This window comes from Octodon degus, unplaced genomic scaffold (genome assembly GCF_000260255.1).
Source record: "Octodon degus isolate 3935 unplaced genomic scaffold, OctDeg1.0 scaffold00093, whole genome shotgun sequence".
In the NCBI taxonomy this organism is placed as follows: domain Eukaryota; kingdom Metazoa; phylum Chordata; class Mammalia; order Rodentia; family Octodontidae; genus Octodon; species Octodon degus.
The window spans coordinates 8,557,052-8,578,194 of NW_004524669.1; the positions used below are offsets into that span (position 1 = coordinate 8,557,052).

General features: G+C 57.4%; 1 protein-coding gene across 5 annotated transcripts in view; it reads right to left on the bottom strand.

The window, feature by feature from the left end:
• Positions 1-595: 595 nt before the first annotated feature.
• The window catches only part of Chid1 (chitinase domain containing 1), a 25,266-nt gene continuing 4,718 nt past the window's right edge, over positions 596-21,143 (bottom strand). For 3 of the 5 annotated variants that reach the window (XM_004637960.2, XM_023722845.1, XM_023722846.1), the window contains 12 exons: positions 18,952-19,111; positions 17,752-17,901; positions 17,086-17,218; positions 16,170-16,214; positions 15,481-15,587; positions 14,847-14,908; positions 10,801-10,893; positions 7,243-7,344; positions 6,565-6,720; positions 1,104-1,184; positions 937-979; positions 596-774 (listed from right to left, as the gene is read on the bottom strand). In XM_004637960.2, the coding sequence (XP_004638017.1) occupies positions 676-774; positions 937-979; positions 1,104-1,184; positions 6,565-6,720; positions 7,243-7,344; positions 10,801-10,893; positions 14,847-14,908; positions 15,481-15,587; positions 16,170-16,214; positions 17,086-17,218; positions 17,752-17,901; positions 18,952-19,071 (1,191 nt within the window). In that variant the 5' untranslated portion in view covers positions 19,072-19,111 and the 3' untranslated portion in view covers positions 596-675. The other 2 variants (XM_023722848.1, XM_023722847.1) reach the window with 2 other exon arrangements.

A 21,143-nucleotide genomic window follows, 5' to 3' on the forward strand; every position in this document is an offset into this window, starting at 1 on the left:
TGAGCCTGTCTAGCTGCCACCCCACCATGCATAACCGAGGGGGTGAGGTGGGGGCCTTGATGCTGTCCCCACACGGGCCCTCCTGTCTGGCCCAGCCCAAGGTCCTGGCTTGTCCACAGCTGGCTTTAGTGGTAGTTACAGAGTTCCCTTCCAGTCAGGGCAGGACAGCCAGTGGTAGCTGGTGGCAAAGACCTACTGCTACCCCAGGTTCAGCTTTTTCCAGAGTGGGGCCAGCACCCTTCCTGGCCACAGATCTGTGCAGAGGACTGAAGTAAACAAGACAGGATCCCATTTGTCTTGGGGCAAGGGGTCTGCACACCAGCCGGTGGGGCCCCTCACTTGGCCCTATGCTGAGGTGGGGTGGGCGCAGCCCCTGGGGATGTGATCCTGCTTAGGACACCCATTCTAGATGCAGCCTGTGGGTCCTCTGCTGCCCTTATGTCTACATTTGCCCTGGGGTTGGCTTCTGCAGCCAAGGGGTGAACAAGCCCATGCACTGCACCATGTGAGGAGCTAAACCTGACTACCCCCGGCCAGTGGAGGGGTGGCATCCCCTGCTCGAGCACGGCTCCCCGGACCACAGCAGACACCACAGCACACATAACAGAGGCCTGTATTTCACATAATCAGCTGCTCCACAGCTGCCAACAGTCCATACCCATTTGGTGCCCCAGCCTAGAGGAGGTCGTAGAAGTAGTCCAGACCCTGGCCCAGCTCCCAGATGGAGATGCCGACGCCCAGCTCCTTGGCTAGCTCCAGCCGTACCTGCAGGGACTGTGGGCACCAACAGGTATGTGGGCACCTGCCCCACTGCCCCTTGTACCCTGGGCACTGACTGAAGGCCACAGGTAGCTGCAGACTCACATATGGGTTAGGGTCACTGAGGGACAGGGTTGGCCGACCCAAACCCTCCCCCACCACCATGCACAGCGCTACCTTTAGTGTTGGGTAGAAGACCAGGTGCCTTCCGCCGCGGCTCCTGCAGTACAAGAGTGACTGTCCACCTTCTGGTTCTGCTACCTCCCACCCCCCAGCTAGGATCTGGGCCCAACCCCTGACCCCAAGACCCCAGCATGTGCCGGTGGTGTTCATAACCCACTCACTTCTTATACTCGAAGAAGTGCTCTGCGGCCTGGCCGTCCCACATCATGCGGGGCCTGTGGTCCTTTAGCATCTGGATGTACCTGGGGAGGCCACAGTGTGGGTGGGGAGCCAGCTGCAGCCCACAGCCACCCTTACCTGGCCCATGTGGCTATCTTGGAAGTGTGGAGGCCATGGGGGCTGCATATTGAGGAGATACTGCCATGTGCTGGGGGATGACACCCAGCCCCGGGCACCAGGCTCCCCAAATGCCCCCCCATCATCAGAGACCTGCCACCTGCTATGCAGAATGGACATGTGTCCCTAAGCTACCCAGAGCTTGGGTAAGGGGCCTGGGCTCTGCCCAGCTGCAGGACAGGCACAGCAGTTTCTAGGCTCCTGGAGTTAGAGTTGGTACTGTGTCCAGAGCCCAGCAGGTTCTTCCTGGGCACCAAGAGCCCAGAGTTCAGGACCACACCTTCCACCTGACCAGGGATGGGGCCAGGCTGGGGGTGTGGAAGTTTGGAGAGAAGCCAGGACATCATGTGCTATAGACTAGGACAGGTGGCCCACAAGGCCAGGGCCACATAGCCTCACAGGCACATATTTCCGGCAGGTTCTCACTTCTGTCTACCTGCTGCCAGGTCCCAGCAACAAGACCAGAGGCCACCCTGGAGGACAGCACTTGGGTGGCATGACTGGTGTATGGGGATGAGTGGCACATGCGTATCTCTTGACCTGAGCTGCCTAGCCACATAAGGCAGGTATCCTGAACTGGGCAAAGGTTACCATCCTGGGGTGGTGACAGGTGTTACCATGCCCAGCAGGGCCAAGCCCCTTGAGGTAACCTAGAGGTGGGTGTGAGGAGGGTGACTCGAGGCTTCGGCCCTGGAAGAGTAGAGATCGCAGAAGCAGAGCCTGCGGGACTTCCACCAGGCCGGGTGTTACCAGGAGGGGCAGTCTGAGACCTGTGCCCCAAGTGCACCTCCTCCAAGGCCCTGGCAGCGTCTTGAGGGCAACTGAACCCAGCCGGCTCCAGCTGCCTTGCACCACACCACTGGGCACTTTTGCCTTTTGGCCCTCACTGGTCTCTTGGGAAGCACCCCCAGCTCTGGCCCTGTAAACATCAGGGACTTGCGATCTGCTCCCCGAGGAAGCGGAGGCCTGTCCCGACTGTGTCCACTGTTTGGATCCCTGACATCATCAGGTCACACTCTGTGGCTGTGGAGGGAGCGAGGGTGCAGGACATGACAGAGGGGACCTGGGTGCTCCCCCAGCATGCCCTGGAGAAGCAAGGGCCAAGCAGTAGCGACAGAGGGCCAGGCACTGCCTGAGGATGTGGCTGCGTGAGAGACATCCTCAAAGCCTGGCCACCAGATCTGTCATCTGTCCTGGAATACTGAGCTCCACATGTGTCAGCAGCCAAGTTCTGGAAGACACAAGCAGCTGAGTCGCCACCAAGGGTCAGGCTCCTGGAGGGCAGCACAGGCCACGCAGACGCCTCTGCCTCCCACCCAGGTCTAGCTGGGGCCAGGCAGCAGCAGTGGGCACTGGGGGGCAGCCTGTTCTACCAAGGAAGCCTTTAGCATGAGGAGCCTCACTGACACTGAGCGCACTTGCTGGCGGGAATCTGGCTGTTGCTGGAGCTGGACTGGGTGCTGTCCTATGACAGGGACTGACCAGGCCACTAGGGCTGCCCAGCCACCCTGAGCAGGCACCACTCTGAAGCATCTCCACCCTGGTGCACAGCAGCTGGGCTGGCCTGAGTGAGCCTGGTGGCGTGAATGGCCATCCAGATGGCCACACATGCCTACACTACCTCAGAGGGCCCAGGCTAGAGATGGAGGCTGATGGTGGGCCATGCTGCTGACAGTTATGCCTCACAAGGGTCAGAGGGAGCCCTAGGTGTGCGAGGCTCCCATGCCCACACTGGGGCCCCACCTGTAGGAGGGGCCACCAGCCAGCACCAGCATGCCCATGATGCCCAGGACGGCACACAGAGCCACGCTCTGCTGAGTCCCCTGTCCCCCATCCCTTCTGATGGTGCAGAACATGTCTCATAAAAAGGGATTTGGCCCCACAGTAAGAGGCTATGATCCATGACTCCAGGCACCTTGGGTCCCCAGGCCTGGAGAAATCAGGTTTTGGATGAAGCAGGTCGACAGAAACCCACAGGAGTCAGTGGGCCCTGCCTGGGGCAAGCTCCACGCCCCAGTCACCTAGCCTGGAAGGAAGTCTCCCTGCTTGGCAGGGGCATGTCTAGTAGTGCTAAGGCCAGGCCCAGGGCAATGTGGGTGTAAGGGCTCAGTGCCCAGCCACGACACTAAGTGAAGCCTCCTGGTAACAGCACACCCAACAGTCTGCTGCATTGCCATGGCTTGGCTGCTTAGCACGGGGCTGCTGGCGGCTGGGCAAGGGGCCCAGGGATGTGGACAGTGGCGACTGCACTGAGCTCAGTGGGCCCAGAGGCAGTGAACTTCTGGGAACTTTCAACAATGCCAACAGCCCGCTGCGGCACGCAGGCCACAGGTCCGTCAGCACTTCTGTAGCCCTCTTGGGTTGTGTCTGAGGCATGTGATGCAGCAGCAGTACGCCAGACAAACCCACCACTCCCTCTCCTACTCCCTGGTACAGAGGGCTAAGAGCCTGCAGGTGCACAACGATGAGCCTGGGTTGCAGGGTGAGCTGGGCCGGCTCCTGATTCTACCTGGGTGACAGGACTACAGCAAGTGACAGGAACCTGGGGCCAACAGCAGACGGTTGTTAAGAGTTTAGGAAAGGACTGACACAGACCATTTTAGTTTTTTGTTTGAGACAGGGTCTTACTGTGTAGCTCAGGTTAGCTTTGAACTTGTAGTGATCCTCCTGCCTCAGCCTCCTGAGTGCTGGGATTACAGGTGTGAGACACCACACCTGGCTAGGACACTTCTGTCACCTGGGCTGAGATGAGTACTGGGCTCTGCTACGAGAGTAGATAAGCCTCCAGAACAAGCAGGGGACAATAGACTCCAGCTTCAGGGCATCCCAGACAGGAGGCCTGTGCAGCCCTGTGTCTCTGAAAGGGCATGACCAGTCGGGGCAAGACCACATAGGTGGAGTAGACAACCCTAGGACAGGGGAGGGTCACTGGGACCTGAGAATGGACACAAAGTCTCAGTTCTCACAGGAGATCACCCACTGAGTAGGCGTCTATGCTGCTGCCCGACCCTAGGAAGGCCAAGTTGAGCAGGGCCACCACTGTCCAGGCTCGCCCAGTGCCCACATCACCGTCACTCCCCTGTGCCACGTTGTCCAGGGTCCTGGGCGAGGAGTGTTTGAGGCAGGGAGGAAGCTGGCCAGGAAGGGCAGCACTTCCCCTCCCTGCTAGGGAAACTCAGAATCCCACCTCCAGCAAGGACAGGAGACCCGAGGGCAGTGTCTGTGGTTGTGCACAGAGGGACACGTGTGCATAGGCTTGTGCTGGCTCCATGCTCCGAGGCCCCAAGGCCTGTGCAGAACAACTGAGGGTGGCACTCTGGTGTCAGGGGCCGCGGATGTCCTGTGAGGGCTGACCGCGCGGGGGTCTGTGCTTGCAGCTCAGCAGTGGTCGTGGAGGCAACAAGTCCTCCGCTCCTGCTGCCATCCCTCAGCACCATCATGTCACCCCCAGGGTGTCCCTAAGTTTGTATGTGGAAGGCCTACTTCCTAGTGACTTGGGACACAGTTGGCAAAACAATCTCTACAGAGGTAACCAAATTAGAATGAGGCCAGGGATGGCCTCCTACGAAGTCAGAGACAAACACAGCCTCAGGATGGCAAGGCCTTAGGTTCAGTCTCTAGCACTGAAACATAGTGAAGGAGACCACGACACAGGAAGGACCCTGAAGACACAGGAGATGCTGTCTGCATAGCAAGGGGAGGCTCCAGAGGGACTGGCCTGGCGACAGCTTCACCTTGGCCTCCAGGATTATGAGAGCAAGCATTCCCAGCTGGTGGAGGAGTGGAGATGCACAGTAGCCCCAGGCAAGTGCCTCAGCTCTCTCATGGAGCCCAGCCCAGGGTGCATAGCTGAGCCCAGAGCCAGAGTCCAGGCGAAGTGGTCAGTTAGGCTTCTGCAGGAGCCCAGACCCTAGAGCAAGCCATGTAGATGTGTAGGGGACCACCACTCTCCACCATGGCTGGGAACGTGGATTACCCTGACATCCCCAACAGAGGGGTCCCCTAGTGAGGGGCAGCCCTGATTAGTATCTTCAGAGCTGGAAGAACCAGAGTCAGTGGAGAGGTGTGCCCCGGCTCCCCTGCCAACTGTCAGCTGTTGCTCCCTCACAGCCACAGGTTCAGCTAAGCACCAGGTCGGCTCTGCCCCCTACCCTGAAACACTGACATTCAGCACAAGGCAGTCTTTCCTCTGCTCACCTGCCCCAGGGACCCCGCAAGGACTCCCAGGGCAGCGGCATCCACCTGACTCTAGACCCCACTCTCCAGGACAGCATTATCAGGAAAGTGGCCACTCGCATACTTCCAGGGGACTTCACTGCACCTAGAACAGGGATGGTGTGTTTGCTGGAGTGTAGCATGCACAGTGCCTCCAGGTAAATCCCATGCCATGCGGCATGGACTCCTAGAGCACTGGCCCACAGCCCAGGAGAGCAGCCAGCCTTGGGGCTGACCACAGAGGACCCAGGCTCAGGACTGGCAGATGTGGCCAGCAAGCCATGGAATTCCACAGGTGCAAAGGTTCAGTAGGGACGTGGAAGATGCAAAACAGGACCTGAACAAACCCCAGCCCTGAGACCCACTCCCTGTGTGACAGAGGAGCACGGGATGGACAGGCAAAGCGGACCAGGCAAAAGAATAGTGAGCTACAAAGGAGGCAACCAGAAACCCCCAGTGGGCAGTCCCAAGAGCTGCAGCAGCAGCAGCAGGAGGAGGGTGGAGCGAGAGTTCAGAATCTACCCACAGCCTTCTGCTCTGATGGAAAGCGTAAGCATGCAGACAGGGATCAAGGCACCCTGATCATGATGGAGCTGTGGGCCAGCAGCGCCAGGATGGCAGGCAGGCGGTGGGGCACAGAGAACAGGGGAGACCACGGCCTCTACCACAGCAGTGCACAGCCAGGCATGGTCACGGGAGCAGAGCCGCACGGCGAGGGACGGTGCAGGAGCCCCTGGAGAGGACACGGCCCGCAGGAGGAGCTGGCTAGTGCGTGAAGGAAGCGCACTGGCCACGTGGGGGCTCACCAGCTGCAGAGCACCCCTGCTCAGGGACGGCACTGGCTGTGGCCCTGGGCTACTGTGCCCGCAGCAGGAGTGTGGCAGGACCGAGGCTGCCCCTAGGTCTCACATTCCACCCCAAGCTGCCCCGAGGTCTCACATTCCACCCCAAGCTGCCCCGAGGTCTCACATTCCACCCCAAGCCCTCGGCCCCAGGAACCCAGGAGCGCCCTCTCTGGCCCTGCAGCAAGGACAGTGACACTGAAACATGACAGGAGGGTCTTGGGCTCACCTGGCCCCAACGACAGGCTCACGAGCATCCTTGGAGGCTGTGTAGTCCATGCCATAGAAGTTCAGCCCCAGAAGAATCTTGCTCCTCCACCTAGACCTGGGGTCTAGGACCTGGACACAGGCTCGAACCCATGAGAGAGGTGCACTGGGGCCAGGCCTACGGGAATGACAGGGCAATGGGCCTCAGCAGCAGGCAGGTCAGCTCCATAGGCAGCCACATGGGGTGTGCTCCTCCTGTGCTGTGGCCGACAGCTTTCATGGCTTGGGAGGAGCTGGGAGCTGATGGCCCCTAACATCTTCTGCTGGGCACCCATGTGCAGCCTCCCTACCCCAGTCTGCAGGCAGGTGTCTGAGCCATGGGTGGGGCAGGCTCAGTAGACACAGGGCCTCCGGTCCTTCCTGCTGGTTGCTGGCTACATCTGCTTCCCAGGCTCTGTGGGAACATGGTGGCCCTGGCTGATGGGGCAGCAGCGAGGCTGAGTGTGTGGCCCCAGCAACACACACCCATCCCAGAAAGGCACCCTCCAACACCCCTTCTCCTGGGCATAGGCCAGGCAAGGGGCCACTAGCTCTCTGTGGAGGGAGTTACGGGGCCCTGGGCAGAGCTGTTGGCCAGAGGCCAAGACGCAGACTGCAGCTTGTGGGGAGCCCTTTCCCACGACACCCATGGCACACTCACTGCTGTGATGTGGAGTAGTCATAGGTCATGAGGCTGAAGCCATCTAGTACCGGGGCTAGCTGCTCAAACTCCTTGTGCGTGAACATTCCCAGCTGGTCAGTCCTGTGGTAAGATGCAGCTGGGGTCAGGACACACTGGCCGGGACCATACTCCAGGCCCCAGGGTGCAGCTTAGGCTGAGCATAAGTGACCCTCCCTCTGTGCTGGGGAGGCTCTGCGGGTAGGGGTGGGTCCCACAGTGAACCCTACAATTCAGCCAAGCTCTAGGACCATGGGCCCTCACAGAAGTACCACCTGCCCACAGGTACCAAGGAGCACTACCTGTCTGCCCCATCCTGGCAGGTGCTCAACCACAGTGCCCCTGCCAGGCTCTACAGCTCTCCTCCGGCACCATTGGAGGAGACGGAACTCCGCCTTCCTGGTGGGTAGTGTTAGGCTGCTCAGTGTTCCTGTGCAGGCCAAGACATAGCTAGAAGCACTCCAGGGACCCAAAGCCAACCACAGACAGGGTTATTCCATGTGCCAGGGTGGACATCAGTGGCTGGCTCCAGGAGCCCCGGGAAGTCCACAGAAGGGAGTCCAGAGGCTGGAGTGGGGACTCGGAGGTGGGGGGACATGCTCCCCCAGGCCTCCTGGCTCCCCCAGTCCTACCTCATGTCCCCAGCACATGAGGCTCCCAGGGGCATGAGGTCCCCAACACCTTGCCTACCCACACGGAGAGAGAGAGCTACAGGAACCAACATGACAGTGAGGCTGAGGACAGCCAGAGCCAGGCAGCTGCACAGTGGAAGGGCAGACGTGCAGGACCTGGCCTGGCCACAGGACCTCGTGCAAACCAGCACTGCCCCTCGCACCGTCAAAGGTGCGCAAGCCTTCCTGCGACGGGCTGACCACTCCTGGAACACCACAGTGACAGCCGAGGGGGGACTACATCCAGAGGGCCTCTCATCCCTTTCACTGCCCCCAAGGGCCATGGTTCAGGGCGGTTAGCACAGGGAGGGCAGCAGTGGCCTCGATCCTCCCCAGGACACCACCTGCCTAGCTGGGCACTGTGGCTCAGGCGCAGCATGCTCTGGCTGGAGCTCTGGAAGAGCCTCTCCAAGTCTGACCATGTCTGTGCCCACCCAGCCTTCCTGGGCGTCCAGGCTCCATACGCCTTCACACACAGCCCCTGCCTCACCCACAGGACCCTTAGGTCTGGCCATCATAGCCACACAGCATGGCCTTGCCACATGGCCCACATGGTGAGGCCCCCAAAGGCCACCGTACCATGCCCCAGCACCTCCACGATGTCTCCCCACCCCGCCCGAGCGGGAAGGGGTGGTTGTGCTGGCACATATGCCAGTAGCACAGTGGCTGACACATGACAATGCTCACAGGATGCTCACAGCCACCACTGACTGTTCCAGAGAAGCCCTAGTGTGATGGCCACTGTGGGGGGAGGGAACACTCTCAGCCTGACCCTGTGGCCCTCTCCTCAGCCTGGATATCCCTGGGGCCCCCTCCTTCCGGGCTGAACAGAGGCTTCTACAGGGACTTCCCTTCTGACACTCCCCCATCATTCCTGGTCCATACACACTGACATCCTGGCCATGGTGCCATCCGTCTGTAACCCACAGAATCCAGAAAAAAGGTGGGCTCTGTATGGTCCAGAGACGCAAAAACAGCTTGTTAGCATGTTAGATACAGTGTGACTTCCAATACGTAAAAATTATTGTTTGTCCTGAAAATCTTATATTCCAAAGACATTTCTAAGGAAAAGAAACAGAGGGAGGGCTGGAGAGATGGCTCAGTGGTCTAAAGCACCTACTTGAAACAAGCTTGGCAAAGCACAGGGACCGCAGTTCGATCCCCAGCACCACATGCCAGCCAGCCCGCCCCCTGGTGGGCTGAGCTGGCCACACACACACACAATAAATAAATGTAATAAATAAAAATAAATAAATAAATAAATAAAAATAAAAAATAAATAAATAAATAAATAAAAAAAAAAAAAAAAAAGAAACAGAGGGAGGAGAGAAGAAAGGAAATCCCGGCCAGGGAGGTGGCTCAGTGGAATAAGCGCTTCCCTGGCAAGCACAAGGGCCTGAGTTCAATCCCAGTTCTGCAAAAAAAAAAGAAGTTCTGACTAGTCTCATAATTACAAACTTTAAAAGGTCATCATAATTTAATCTGACCAGAAAGGAGATCCCAGGCACCACATGTCACTCTGGTCCTGCCCCAGTTGTGCTGAGCAGGCCACTGAGACTGGGTGTGATGGCGCATGCCTGTAATCCCAGTGCTGGGGAGGCTGAGAACAGGAGGATCACTACGAGTCTGAGCTGTGTAGTGAGACCTTGGAACAAGAAGAGGAGGAGGAGAATGAAGAGGCAGAAGAAGAGGAAGAGGAGAAGAAAAGAGGAAGAGGAAGGAGTAAGAGAAGAGGAAGAGGAAGAAGAGGAAGAGGAGGAGGAGGAGGAAGAAGAGGAGGAAGAGGAGGAAGAAGAGGAGGAGGAGGAGGAGGACTTCATTCAGTACTGTCTAGGGTGGGCTCCAGGCAGTCACAGCAGCAAACATGCACACTCACTGGCTCTCGATGCTAAGCTGCCAGCCCAGACGGCTGCACACCCCCACGCTGGCCTGTGCCCACCTGTGCCAAGACAGCACCTGTGTGGACAACCTGGCCCTGGCTGCTGCCCGTAGCTCTGGCCACCTCAGGCCCTCCTCCCCAAGCTGTCCTGTCTTCTTAACTATGGACACACTTCCTCCAGAGTAGGCCTGACTTAAGTCTCTGCAGCCACTTGGGGTTCTTCGCCCCAAGACCCCAGACTCCAGAAACCTAGTAGTCACCAAGAAGTCTCGTTTATGCAGCAGGGGCCCAGGAGCCCCTCTCCTGTGTTCCACCCTGGGTTGCTCTGAGACCCCAAGTCACTAAGCCTCCAGATCTGGGAAGGAAGACAGCCCTAGGCCTGTGGTCAGCTCTGAGCCTGAGGGGCTGGGCTGACATGGGCACCCACGTGGGCACTCTGGACAGCTGGCCCACCTGATCTTCCAGGTCTGGAGACCTAATTGAACCAGTTCATGGAGGCTGCTGCTCCCCGAGGGTCTCATCCACTGCAAGGGCCGTGAGGTGGCCTTGGGAGTGGGGCTCAAGGTCAGCACAGCAAGGAGGCCCAGTCTTGACAGGCTGGCACAGTCAACAGGCCCACAGCACGGCCATGCTTGGCTTAGCACAGGGCAAGGCCCAGTGGCTGCAGACTCAGCGTGAAGCACCAAGTCTCTGGGGGCTCCAGGGCCTGAGAGTGAGGGGATCAGGTCCAGAATCCACCCGTTCTCAAACTGAGAAATTCCTCAGGGGCCTCCAAGTTCATCCAAACCACAAGACACAGCCTTCCACTGTTGACAGGGGACAGGAAGGAATGTCAAAGCCAGCTGAAATGCAACCTTACTTCCTGCCCTGCAAGGCCATGACCAGCATCCACATGGAGAAGTGGGTCAGTGATATGCACTGGGGGGGGGGGGCTGGCCCTCGAGGGAACCCTGCACTGGCTACCCCCACCTCAGGAAGGAAGGCACTTACCCTGGAGTGACAGCGGGTGGGATGACCAGGATGGCCAGCAGCCGGGCCTGGTGCAGTGCTTCGGCCACGTGGGTGAGCATGTGGATGAGGCCCCTGCCAGGACAAGACGTGGGTCAGCCCAGGGAGCTGCCAGGGCCAGGGTAGTCAGGCTGGAGCTTCCTGCCTGATGGCCCAGACCATGCCCCTCCACAGGGCAGTCAGATTCTCCATGGAGAATTCCCCGCCTCCTGTAGACATGGCCATCAGAACGGGGACCCATGAAGGGAACTGGAGGAGGTGGGCTTTTTCCACTGAGGGCCTGCACACTGCCTTCCCCACACCAGATCTCCAGAGAAGGGCCCCAATGACCATGCAGCCCAAGGCCCAGGGCCCAGCATGGGCCCAGCACACTGACCTGAAGGTGGCCTGGTCAGCCTCAGGCTATGCAATGCTGTGGAGTACTCTGAGGGCCACCCAGGTAGGACTCAGAAAAAACGAGGGGCTGGACGCCAGGCACACAGGAGCTAGCAGATGAGTCCAGAGGGAGGGACCCCAGAGGGCCTCCTGCTGGCCCCCAAGACACATACAACTCAAGGGCTGAAAGGATGCCAAGGTCACTTGGCAAGGGGCACCAGGAGCCTGGGCAGCTACCACTGGCAACAGCCCTCCTGCACGGGCTGCAGCTGACCCTCTATGAAGGCCTGTACCCATCCAGTCACTCTGGGCTGGTGGACCAACCATCAGGAGCCATTCCTGTGGGACAGCAGCAGCAATGTCACTTTCAAGCTTCACCAGCAGACCCTCTGGACAAACCCATCCTGGCCTGTATCTAGCGGGCAACTATGTGATGAGAACCTGCTGAGCCTATCCCAGACCCTAGTATAAGGGTAGAGTTCAAGGACAGCCAAGGAACAGACAGGAGTGGCCTTCCCCAGGGCAGGCTGCGGGGTACCTATGGGAACGATGCCTCAGGGCCTGCAGCCTCTTAGCCGTCATGCTAACAAAGCCCAGCCTCAGTGACCTGGCGTAGCTGGCACATCACTCTTCCTGGTTGGGCAGGGCCTCTCCTTGGACCCTTGGTATTTGTGGGCGGAGACCCTAAATCTCCTCAGCACTGTGAATGGAGGCAGGCTTCTGGCTAAGAGCAGCTGAGGCCACCGGCTGCTACCTGAGCACCTCTGAAACTGCAACCGCTGAGCCCCTATGGGGAGAAGGGGTAATCTTTACCTCTTCCTTGTGGGACTCTGGAAGGAGCCCTGGGGGGCTGGGGGGCCCAGGTGCGGACTTGACACCAGCACCTCCCCAGGGTTGCCCACACAGGGCCTCCTACAGTGCCGTGCACAGGGACAGCAACCCTGGTCACTTGGTGTTCTGAAGCAAAATGGCAGAGCTGGGAGAGAGCTCCTAGCCACCTCACCATCCCCAGGACAGGAGTTAATGGGCTGGTTCCCCAAGCCCACGTGGCATGGAAACACAGCCACCCACCACATGCCTGCCTGAGCCCGTCAACTATGGCCTTGGCAGGATGAGCTGGCATTTCAGATCCAGGCTTGATGCCCATAAGGTGACCAGTGGGGCAAGAGACAGAGACCAGAGCAGCCATTTCCTTAAGAAGCTGCTGCCAGACTAACTACCAGGTCAGCAGCCCTGCTGACATACATGACGGACTGGGTGGCTCTCCATCCCCAGCCTCCACTGCAGCCCTTCCCATGGTGGGCTCTGTGACTCCCCCGGCCTCCAGCTCCGATATTAATGGCCCATCAGGGCCCAGACACAATGAGGCCACGGCTTACTGTTCACTTAATGCACTGAAATGGAAAAGAGCTACAGCAAGTCAGCCGTTGCCCCAGAAGAGGAAAGCAGGGAGCGGAAGTGTCTCCCGTGAACGAGCCCTCCTTCAGAGGGGCCAGGAGGGCAGCAAAGAAGGACCCAGTGCCTGGTGAGGCGTATGTGGGTATGAGGCTCCCCGCAGATCCAGGGATGCCCTCACCTCCTGTGGTGTGTTCCCTCACCCCTCACCTCCCCTACCCAGCCTCCAGCAGGGCCCACCTGGCTCGAGCCTGGAAAGCGAGGACTGGCGCAGCTTTCATTCTTTTTTTTCTTTTTTGCGGAACCAGGGATTGAACTCAGGGCCTTGCACTTGCCAGGGAAGCCCTTATTCCACTGAGCCATCTCCCAGCCCACAGCTTTCTTTCTTGCCATGAGTCTCCACCCTCACGGGAGGGAGTTCAGCAGCAAAGATCCTGCAGGGCTGCTGCCTCCTGGCGGCTAAGCTGAGCCCTGCAGTTCTTCTGCCTTCAGCAGTGGCCAGTAGATGAAGGCACCAGGGTATCTAAGGGTGCCTCTGGGCTGGCAAGGCAAGACAAGGCCTCCCAGCTTGGAGCTGGGCCTTACACCCCACTAGAAGTCCCTCAGGCATGAAAAGAAAGGCAAACAGCTGGCTTGGAGGTCTCTCAGACAGCAGGCTGCATTCAGGCCTCTGCCAGGTGTGCTCTGGCAGTTTCTTCTGAGGGTGTCAGGGCAGCACCAGCCATGGCTGGGGCAGAATCTTCCCTGTGGAAGCCAGCTAGTGGCTGCTGAGTGGGACCAACCGGGGAGACCTTTGCTCAGGGCTCTGGCCAGCTCCAAGCAGCCCTGGACTTTCAGGAGCTGCAGACACCTTCCAGTGCCCCTGGTCACCTAGACAGGGTGTGGGGACCCCTATGTCCTATCAAGGCAGCAAGGTGACATAAGGGTTCTGGATGTCTTTTCCCAGGGACTGTGGCAGGGCTTGGATAGCCCTTTCCCAGAGAATGCTGGGCTGCCATAGCAGCCAGGTCCTCACTGCCCTTGGCTGGCCTCTTCTGTTTGAACCCAATGTCTTTGTGTGGAGCTACATCCCCAGCCCCCAGCCCCCAGCCCCACCTTTTTGTTTTTACCCCACTCCTTTTTAAATTTTTAATTTTGAGTCTTGCTATGCTGCCTGAGTGGGCTCAAACTTATAATCCTCTGGCCTCAGCCTCCCAAATGCTGGGACTGCAGGTGTGCACCCCTGTGCCTGGTGGCTGACCTCTTGTTAACACCCCAGGCAGGTTCTTGTGTATTTAGTGAGGTTTTCTTCTGTGCATGCTGGTCCCCAGGCACACCATCTGGACCACCCTGCTCGTGCTGAATCCTTATGGGGTAGGGTCCTCTGTTCCCTTTGCCATCCACCAGGTGGCACAGAGACACGGCCACTCAGGGCTCCTCTAAGTTGGCCTCCACTGTGGGGGTCCCATCCCACCCAACAGGGACCACAGGCAGAAGGCCCTCCCAGACACTGCTCTTCCTTTCTGACTGCTCATCATGACTGTCCACAACTAGATCAGAAACACATGCCAGGCAGCTGAGGGAGGCGCAGCTCTGGGAGTGTCTGTGGGTGTCTCCAGAGATGGCCAGCATGCAGGCCAGCAAACTGCAAAGGAAGACCCACCCCGAATGTGGGGCACCAGGCAATGGGCCTGTAGCCTGGCCAGAATGATGAAGAGAAGGAAGTGGGGAGGGCATGTGTCTGGCCAGAGCTCCATCCTGCTCCGGCCCCAGAGTCTGCTGCGGCCCTCGCCTTGCACCTCAGCCTCGTTTCCTCAGCTCTGATGCAGATGCTCTGAGCGCCCCTCCAGAGCGTGCAGCCCTGTGCCCTTGGGCCTGCGCTGTGTGCTTGGGCCCTCTGGTTCTGCGGCTCCCATCCTGGGCTGAGCCGCTTCTGGATCCCTTGGCTTTCCGGTGTACAGATGGCCGTGTGGAACCTCCTGCCCGACTCACTATGGTCCCTAAACAATCTTCTTGCATAATGACATTTTTTGTTGTTTCTGCTTCTTCAGACAACCCAAATGATATGCTGTGGTCCCTCCTCTGGCCCCTGCCAATTCTGGCACCAGAAAGGGCCACATGGGGCTGGAGAGATAGCTCAGTAGAATAAGCGCTTCCCTGGCAAGCACATGGGCCTGAGTTCAATCCCTGGTTCCGCAAAGAAAAAAGAAAAAAGAAAAAAAGAAAGAAAGAAAGAAAGAAAGAAAGGGCCACACGCAGCTGCCTGCTACCCTACTCACACGTGCTTCTGGCTCAGCAGCTGGCTCCACACCTCCACCACGAAGCCATCAAAGTGCTGGTTCTGAAAGAAATGGCAGCTGGTGAGGAACAACAAGGATCCAGGAAGGACAGGTAGGAAGATACACACTGCGTCACTGCCCTGCCTAACTGGAAGGGCACAACCCCATGCTGCCCAAAACCCCTCTGGAGGGGCAGGATGGGGCAACTCCCTGGAGCCAGGGGCAGCGGGGCTGCACTGTGTATTTACCTGCTAAGTTCTGCCACCTCCGCAGGCCAAGCTGAGGGCAGCCACAGAGATACACCTCTCCAAGGAGGGCAGTAGAGCTCTGGCCAAAGGCCTGCGTCACCTGCTCTTGGGACTCCCAGATAACCTCTGAGGCAAGATGGAGCACTCAGCAGCCAGACCCAGTCTGGCACTGTCCTCAACAGAAGACATGGGCTTGGCCAGAAGAGGTCCAGGAAGAAAGCCAGGCCAGAGGCGCTAGCAAGGCCCCGTGATAGTCCCAGCCAGATGTGGAAGCAGGAAGGGAGGTCCTGGAGGGAAGGGTGGGCTCTGTCTAGGGAGACAGGATTTGGTGGCTATACCAAGGAGCCCCACCTACACTCAGAGGCCAAGATACCCAGAGGTCTCACCTTTGCTACTTGGACCACAGTCTTACTGAGCTCTTCTATCTCATCCTCGCTGTCTAGGACGTTCCGGAAATCATCATAAGTCCAGTCTTCAAACAGAAGACGAGGCACTGGGGTGTGTGTGGGGAAACACAGAGGTTGTTACAGAGAAAGCTGAAATTACCCTCTGCTTGTTGGCCCCCTAAAGGTGTCCCCTTGGCTCCAAGAGCTGAATAAGAACAGAGACAGATGGTGAAGCCACCCAAGACAGGTGCAGGTCCAGTATGGAAGCCACACCAGCGCAACCTCAGAAAGAAGGAATCTCAGGGAAGCAGCAAGTCATGCTGACAGCCTTTCCCATCACCAGGCTTCTAGGAAGGGGCTGGCCAGCCCCTGGATGGCTGGCTCCCAGTTGCCTACAGTCTGTGTGTAGCAGCCCCAACCTCCATCTGGACAGCCCCACTCGCTCCCGCGTCCTGGCCCAGCCCTGACGCTCCCACAGAGGCTTCTGACGGGGTGGCTGCATTTCCGCTCCATCTCTGCCTCCGCCGCATGCTCACTGCTGCCGCTGCCCAGGCTCCTACTGCGGCAGGACACAGGTCCTCTGGGAGGCCCCGGCCTGTGCAAACAATACCACCTGCCTGCTCAGAGGTGGCAGGGTAGGCCCTGCACTTGAGGCACTCCCTGTTGGCTCTGAAGCCTGCTGGACTCACCTAAGTTCAGGCCCTTGGCGTGCTTCCTCACGGCTCGCATCCAACCTGCAGAGCACAGAGGTGACAGTCAGTGCGGGAGAAGATGCCTTGCTGGGAGATCCAGCCCATCCAAGGAGGAGAACTGTCGAACAGCAGGCATCAACACTGGGGGGGGGGGTTCAGCTGGGGAGGGGACAAGGCTGGAGGGAGAAACTACTCCCTCAACCCAGGCACAGCACTTCACCAACCCTCCTGCTGGGCACGCCCCTCCTTCTGGCCTTCAGAGTGGCTCCTCCCCTGCTGGCACAAAGGATGGTCTGAGTCAGGCAGCACCATCTCTCATACCATCCCAGGGCTGTTCCTCTGAGCTGAGGGGTAGCCACATGCCCAGGCATTCCCCAACACACTCCCCTCTCCCCACACTTCTCATGGCATCAGGAAAACCACTCCTCATCTCAGAACTTCAAATCCCCCTAAGGTGAGGCTCATCCTGTAAATTCTACACAGATGGGATGAGTCAGCAGCACAGCAAGAAGAGGCACAGGAAGGGCTCCCAGGCCATGCTCCTCATTGCTCAGGGTAACAGTTCCATTGAAGTTCCTCACTGTACATGCAAGGGAAGTCCTGTCATACAGTGCCCAGGGCTGCAGGCCAAGATGCATCCAGAGGGAACCTGTGCTGGCCACGCCACCCAGCCCACCCTGCCTGCTTGCCTGGCAGCCATCACATGGTGTGTACACTGGGCTGTGTATGGCAGAGGGAGGAGGTCATTCTGGTCACACATCCATACCCAGAGACACATCCGCTATCACACTTGATATGCTGTCAGCCACGCACTCTCAACAGTGATCCCAGCATCACATACCCACTTTCACACTCACAGATGCACTCAATCTTCTCAGCCAAGGAAAAAGCAGACAGGAGGGAGGTCAAGCACCTTGGTCCACATCGTGGAGGCCTGTGATCTCAAACATCTCCCGGCCACGCCTCTTCAGCTGCAGCCAGACAGGCGAGATCTGTGTGAACTTGCTCCCAAAAACCTTGGCCACATCGTAGCCATGGCTGTTCCACTGGCAGGGAACAGGGTGACAGGGTGGGTAAGTGTTTCTCTGCTGTGTTATCATGATGCCGTCCTGGCTACCTAACACACGCATGCCTGGGCCAGCTGGCTGGTGCAGACAGCACTCAGCCTGGATAGACATTCACCCCTGCCCAGTGTACCCTCCTTCCGGGCTGGAGAGCTGCTGGGATGGCCATGCCGGCTTGGGACCTGGCCCTGCCCCCCTCACCAGGGACGATCACTCATCTCTCCAAGTCTCATCCTCAGCCGCCACCCTGAGCTTGGTTACATGGTCCAAAAGGCCCAAGAGCCCTCTAGACTCGGGGGCGGGGGAGTGTGTGTGGGGTGTGTTTGCAGCCATGAGGCACAAGGCTCAGAGACATCCTGGCATTCTTTACCCTGCCCCCTCCATAACAGCACTTCTCTCTGCAGTCTCATAGTGGCAACAGCCCAGGGAGGTCAGCACTCAAGGAGGTGGCAGCACACGGCTGGAAGCAGACCGCTGCAGCCTCAGGGCCCCTGCGCCTCAAGGCCTGGACTCACAGGCGTGATGTAGCCCAGGACATCCCCAGCGAAGTTCCTCTCCCGGGCCTTCGAGGAGCAGTAGCTGCGATGCTCAAGGACTACATCTTCCGCTTTGAGGTCTGTCACCACCAGGCCACGCTCTTGGACGGGCTTATCTGAAAGCTGCGTCTGAAACAGCAGGAAAGGGCGGAAGCCATTGGTGTGTGTGCTCAGCGTGGAACACGGTGTGGATTGTGTTGATTCTGCTGTGGCTTGGTCTCCAGGTCAATATGGCGAGGCTCGCTGGAGACCTGGGAGATGGAGGACCAAGCACAGCAGAATCTGGCTAGGAAGGAGCACCTATGCTTGTGTTCAAAATCCCTGGCACTGTCCCATAGAACAGCGACAGCTGTAGTGGCTGGTCCTGCCCTCTTTCTTCCTCGGCTTTTGGTACTGGTAACTGAACCCAAGGTCTGCACATATAAGCAAGGGCTCTGCCACTGCGCTACATCCCAGACCTCTATACCCAACCTTCTTGAGGCCCTCAGACCACTCAGTGCAAATCTGGGCACCAAAGGCCACACTTGTCAAGAACATGCCTGGCCTGTGCAGCCCTGATGGCCAGCCCCACCTACACCCAGTGTGATCCCCCTTTGTGCACCTGCTCCTGGTGTCCTCCACTGTGTTAACCTGCCGCTCTGTGCACCTTCCAAGGTGCTGCTCAGCTGCCCCGATACTGTCCCCTCTTGACCTCCCCCAGTAGAGCCCACTGTACAGTTCCCCGCTCCAAGGCAGAAAGAGTCCTGTGACACCAGCCTGGTTAGCAGCATGGGCTCCAGAAGGCTAGCCTTGTCCCTTTCTCAAGTTTGTAGTCCTGGGGACCTGAGGGACAACACAGGGCTGTGTTGCAAGCCTGCATCAGAGAAGGTAACACTGGCAACACAGAGCAGGAAGCGAGGCAGGGGCAGCATATAGCAGCTGTCACAGGAGTCAGGCCACAGGGGGACGAAGGTGCCACTGAGAAAGTTGCCACCCTCAGAACATGGCTCCAGGGGTTGGTTGTGCAGAGCTGTGGCAGCTGGACACCAGAGCTGCCTGGGCCACAGGCCAACTGCCACCCACTTGCCAACCAACTGCACCTTGTCCGGCAGCCCTTCTGTTGGTTGGCCCACAGCCCCAGCTGGGAGGGAGGAAGAAAAGGGTGGCAAGGAGGTCACCTCATGCACCCAGGCACCCTACCTTCTCTAGCAGTGTCTTCGAGGCAGCTTTTTTAGCATCTGACTTTGACAAGGTAGCACAGACGGAGCCCCAGGCCAGCGCAAGCCCAAGGATGGGGAGGATGGCGAGGAGTGTCTGCATGGTGGGCAGTCGCAGCACAGTCCACCTCGAGGCCCAGCGGCTGCAGAGAGCAGAGCGCACAGACAGCTGAGTACGTGGACACATGGCACGGCCAGCACTTACCCCTGCAGGGTCTGGGTCATTGCCCAAGGCCAGGCCTGGTCCCTGGACCTGGGCCCTGCCCTGTTGCCTGTGCTGGGTCATCTCCAGCACTGCTGGGCTGTCCTGCCTGGCCCAATATCTCCTCCCTGGGAGCACAGTTTTATCACCATTGGCCACAGAGCCAACCCAACTGTGGAAGCTGTCCTGACACAGCCCATTGTGTAGGAGGCTCTACTTCCCTTCCAACACAAGGAAATCGCAGTCATTATGAAGCATAAAACAGAGCCACAGAAGGTTCTAGAAAAAGCTGATGTCCTTTGTATACAACCTCAAGGTAGGGAAGGCTTTTGCAACTGTTATCAGCATGGGAACAGTTATGAAAGAAAATACCACCAAAGTTTACTGCATAAGAATGTAAAACTTTTGAAGCCAGGCATAATGACACACATCTGTACTCAGGAGGCTGAGGCAAATGAATCACTGGACCCTGAGTTCTAGGCCAGCCTGGGCAAGCAAAAGTAAATTTTTTATTGTTTTTTGAGGCAGGGTCTCATTATTATTTTTATTTTTTAAAATTTATTTTATTTATTTATTTATTTTTGTGTGTGTGGTCAGCTCAGCCCGCCAGGGGGCGGGGTGGCTGGCATGTGGTGCTGGGGGATTGAACCGCGGTCCCTGTGCTTTGCTAAGCTTGTTCTAAGTAGGTGCTTTAGACCACTGAGCCATCTCACCAGCCCCAAGGGTCTCATTATATAGTTCAGCTTGCCCTGGAACTTTTCGTGACCCTCCTACCTCAGACTCCCAAGTTCTGGGATTACAGGTACGTGCTATCATACCCAGCTAACAAAAACTTCACTTAGGAAACAAAACAGAAAATTTAAAAGCAGGTAAGTCAGAAATTATATATTTGAGGGGCTGGGGATTTGGCTCAGCGGTAGAATGCTTGCCTAGCAAGCTGGAAGCCCTGGGTTTGGTCCTCGGCACCAAAAAACAAAAAATAAACCTCCCCTAAAAAAAAAAAAATTCAACCAAAAAAGTACAGTAAAATAAAAAAAGACCAAAAACAAACAAGGCAACAGAAATTATATATTTGAAACATACCTGACAATGGGTTTCTATCTCACAGTCTGTCATATTAAAAAAAAAAAATGTACAGGACTGACGAGATAGCTCAGTGGACTAAGTGCCTGCTTAGGCAAGTGCAGGGACCAGAGTTTGATCCCTGGCATCACAGGCCTCGCCAGTCCTGCCCCCAGGCACTGAGCTGGCCGCAGAGACCAGGCGTGGCGGCGCATGCCTGGAATCCCAGTGCTAGGGAAGCTGAGACAGGAGGATCACTACAAGGCTGAGCTGCATGGTGAGACCTCTACCAAATACATTAAAGAAAAAATCACAAGTCAACTGAGAGTGGTGGTATACTCCATAATACCTGCATTCTGGAAGGCTGAGGCAGGGCTGCAAATTCAAGTCCAGCGTGGACAATGTATTTACTTAGCAAGAAACCAGCCTCAAAATAAAAAACAAATAAATATAAGGAGATGAGGATACAACTCAATGCGAAGACCCTGAGTTTAAGCCCTAGTACTAAAAAGAAGATGAGGAGGAGGAAGAATAAAGAGGAAAGTAAGTAGGAGGTGGAGGGAAAGGAGAGGAGAGGGAGGAAAAAATACCACAGACACCCTAGTGAAAGATGTTCACTGAAAAGTAAGAAAGGGGCAGGAATGGCAGTGCACACTTGTAATCCCAGCACTGGGGAGGCAGAGGCAGGAGGACTGCACTAGCTTGAGGCCAGTTGGGCTACACACTGAGTTCAAGACCAGCTGAGACCTTGTCTTGGAAAAAAAAAAAAATAGCAAAAAGCAAAGCAAAGAAAAAAGAAAAGGGTTAAGAATAATGGCACACTGGGCCCAGGGAGATAGCTCAATAGAATAAATGCTTGCCTGGCAAGCACAGGGTCCTGAGTTCAATCCCCGGTACTGAAGAAAAAAAAA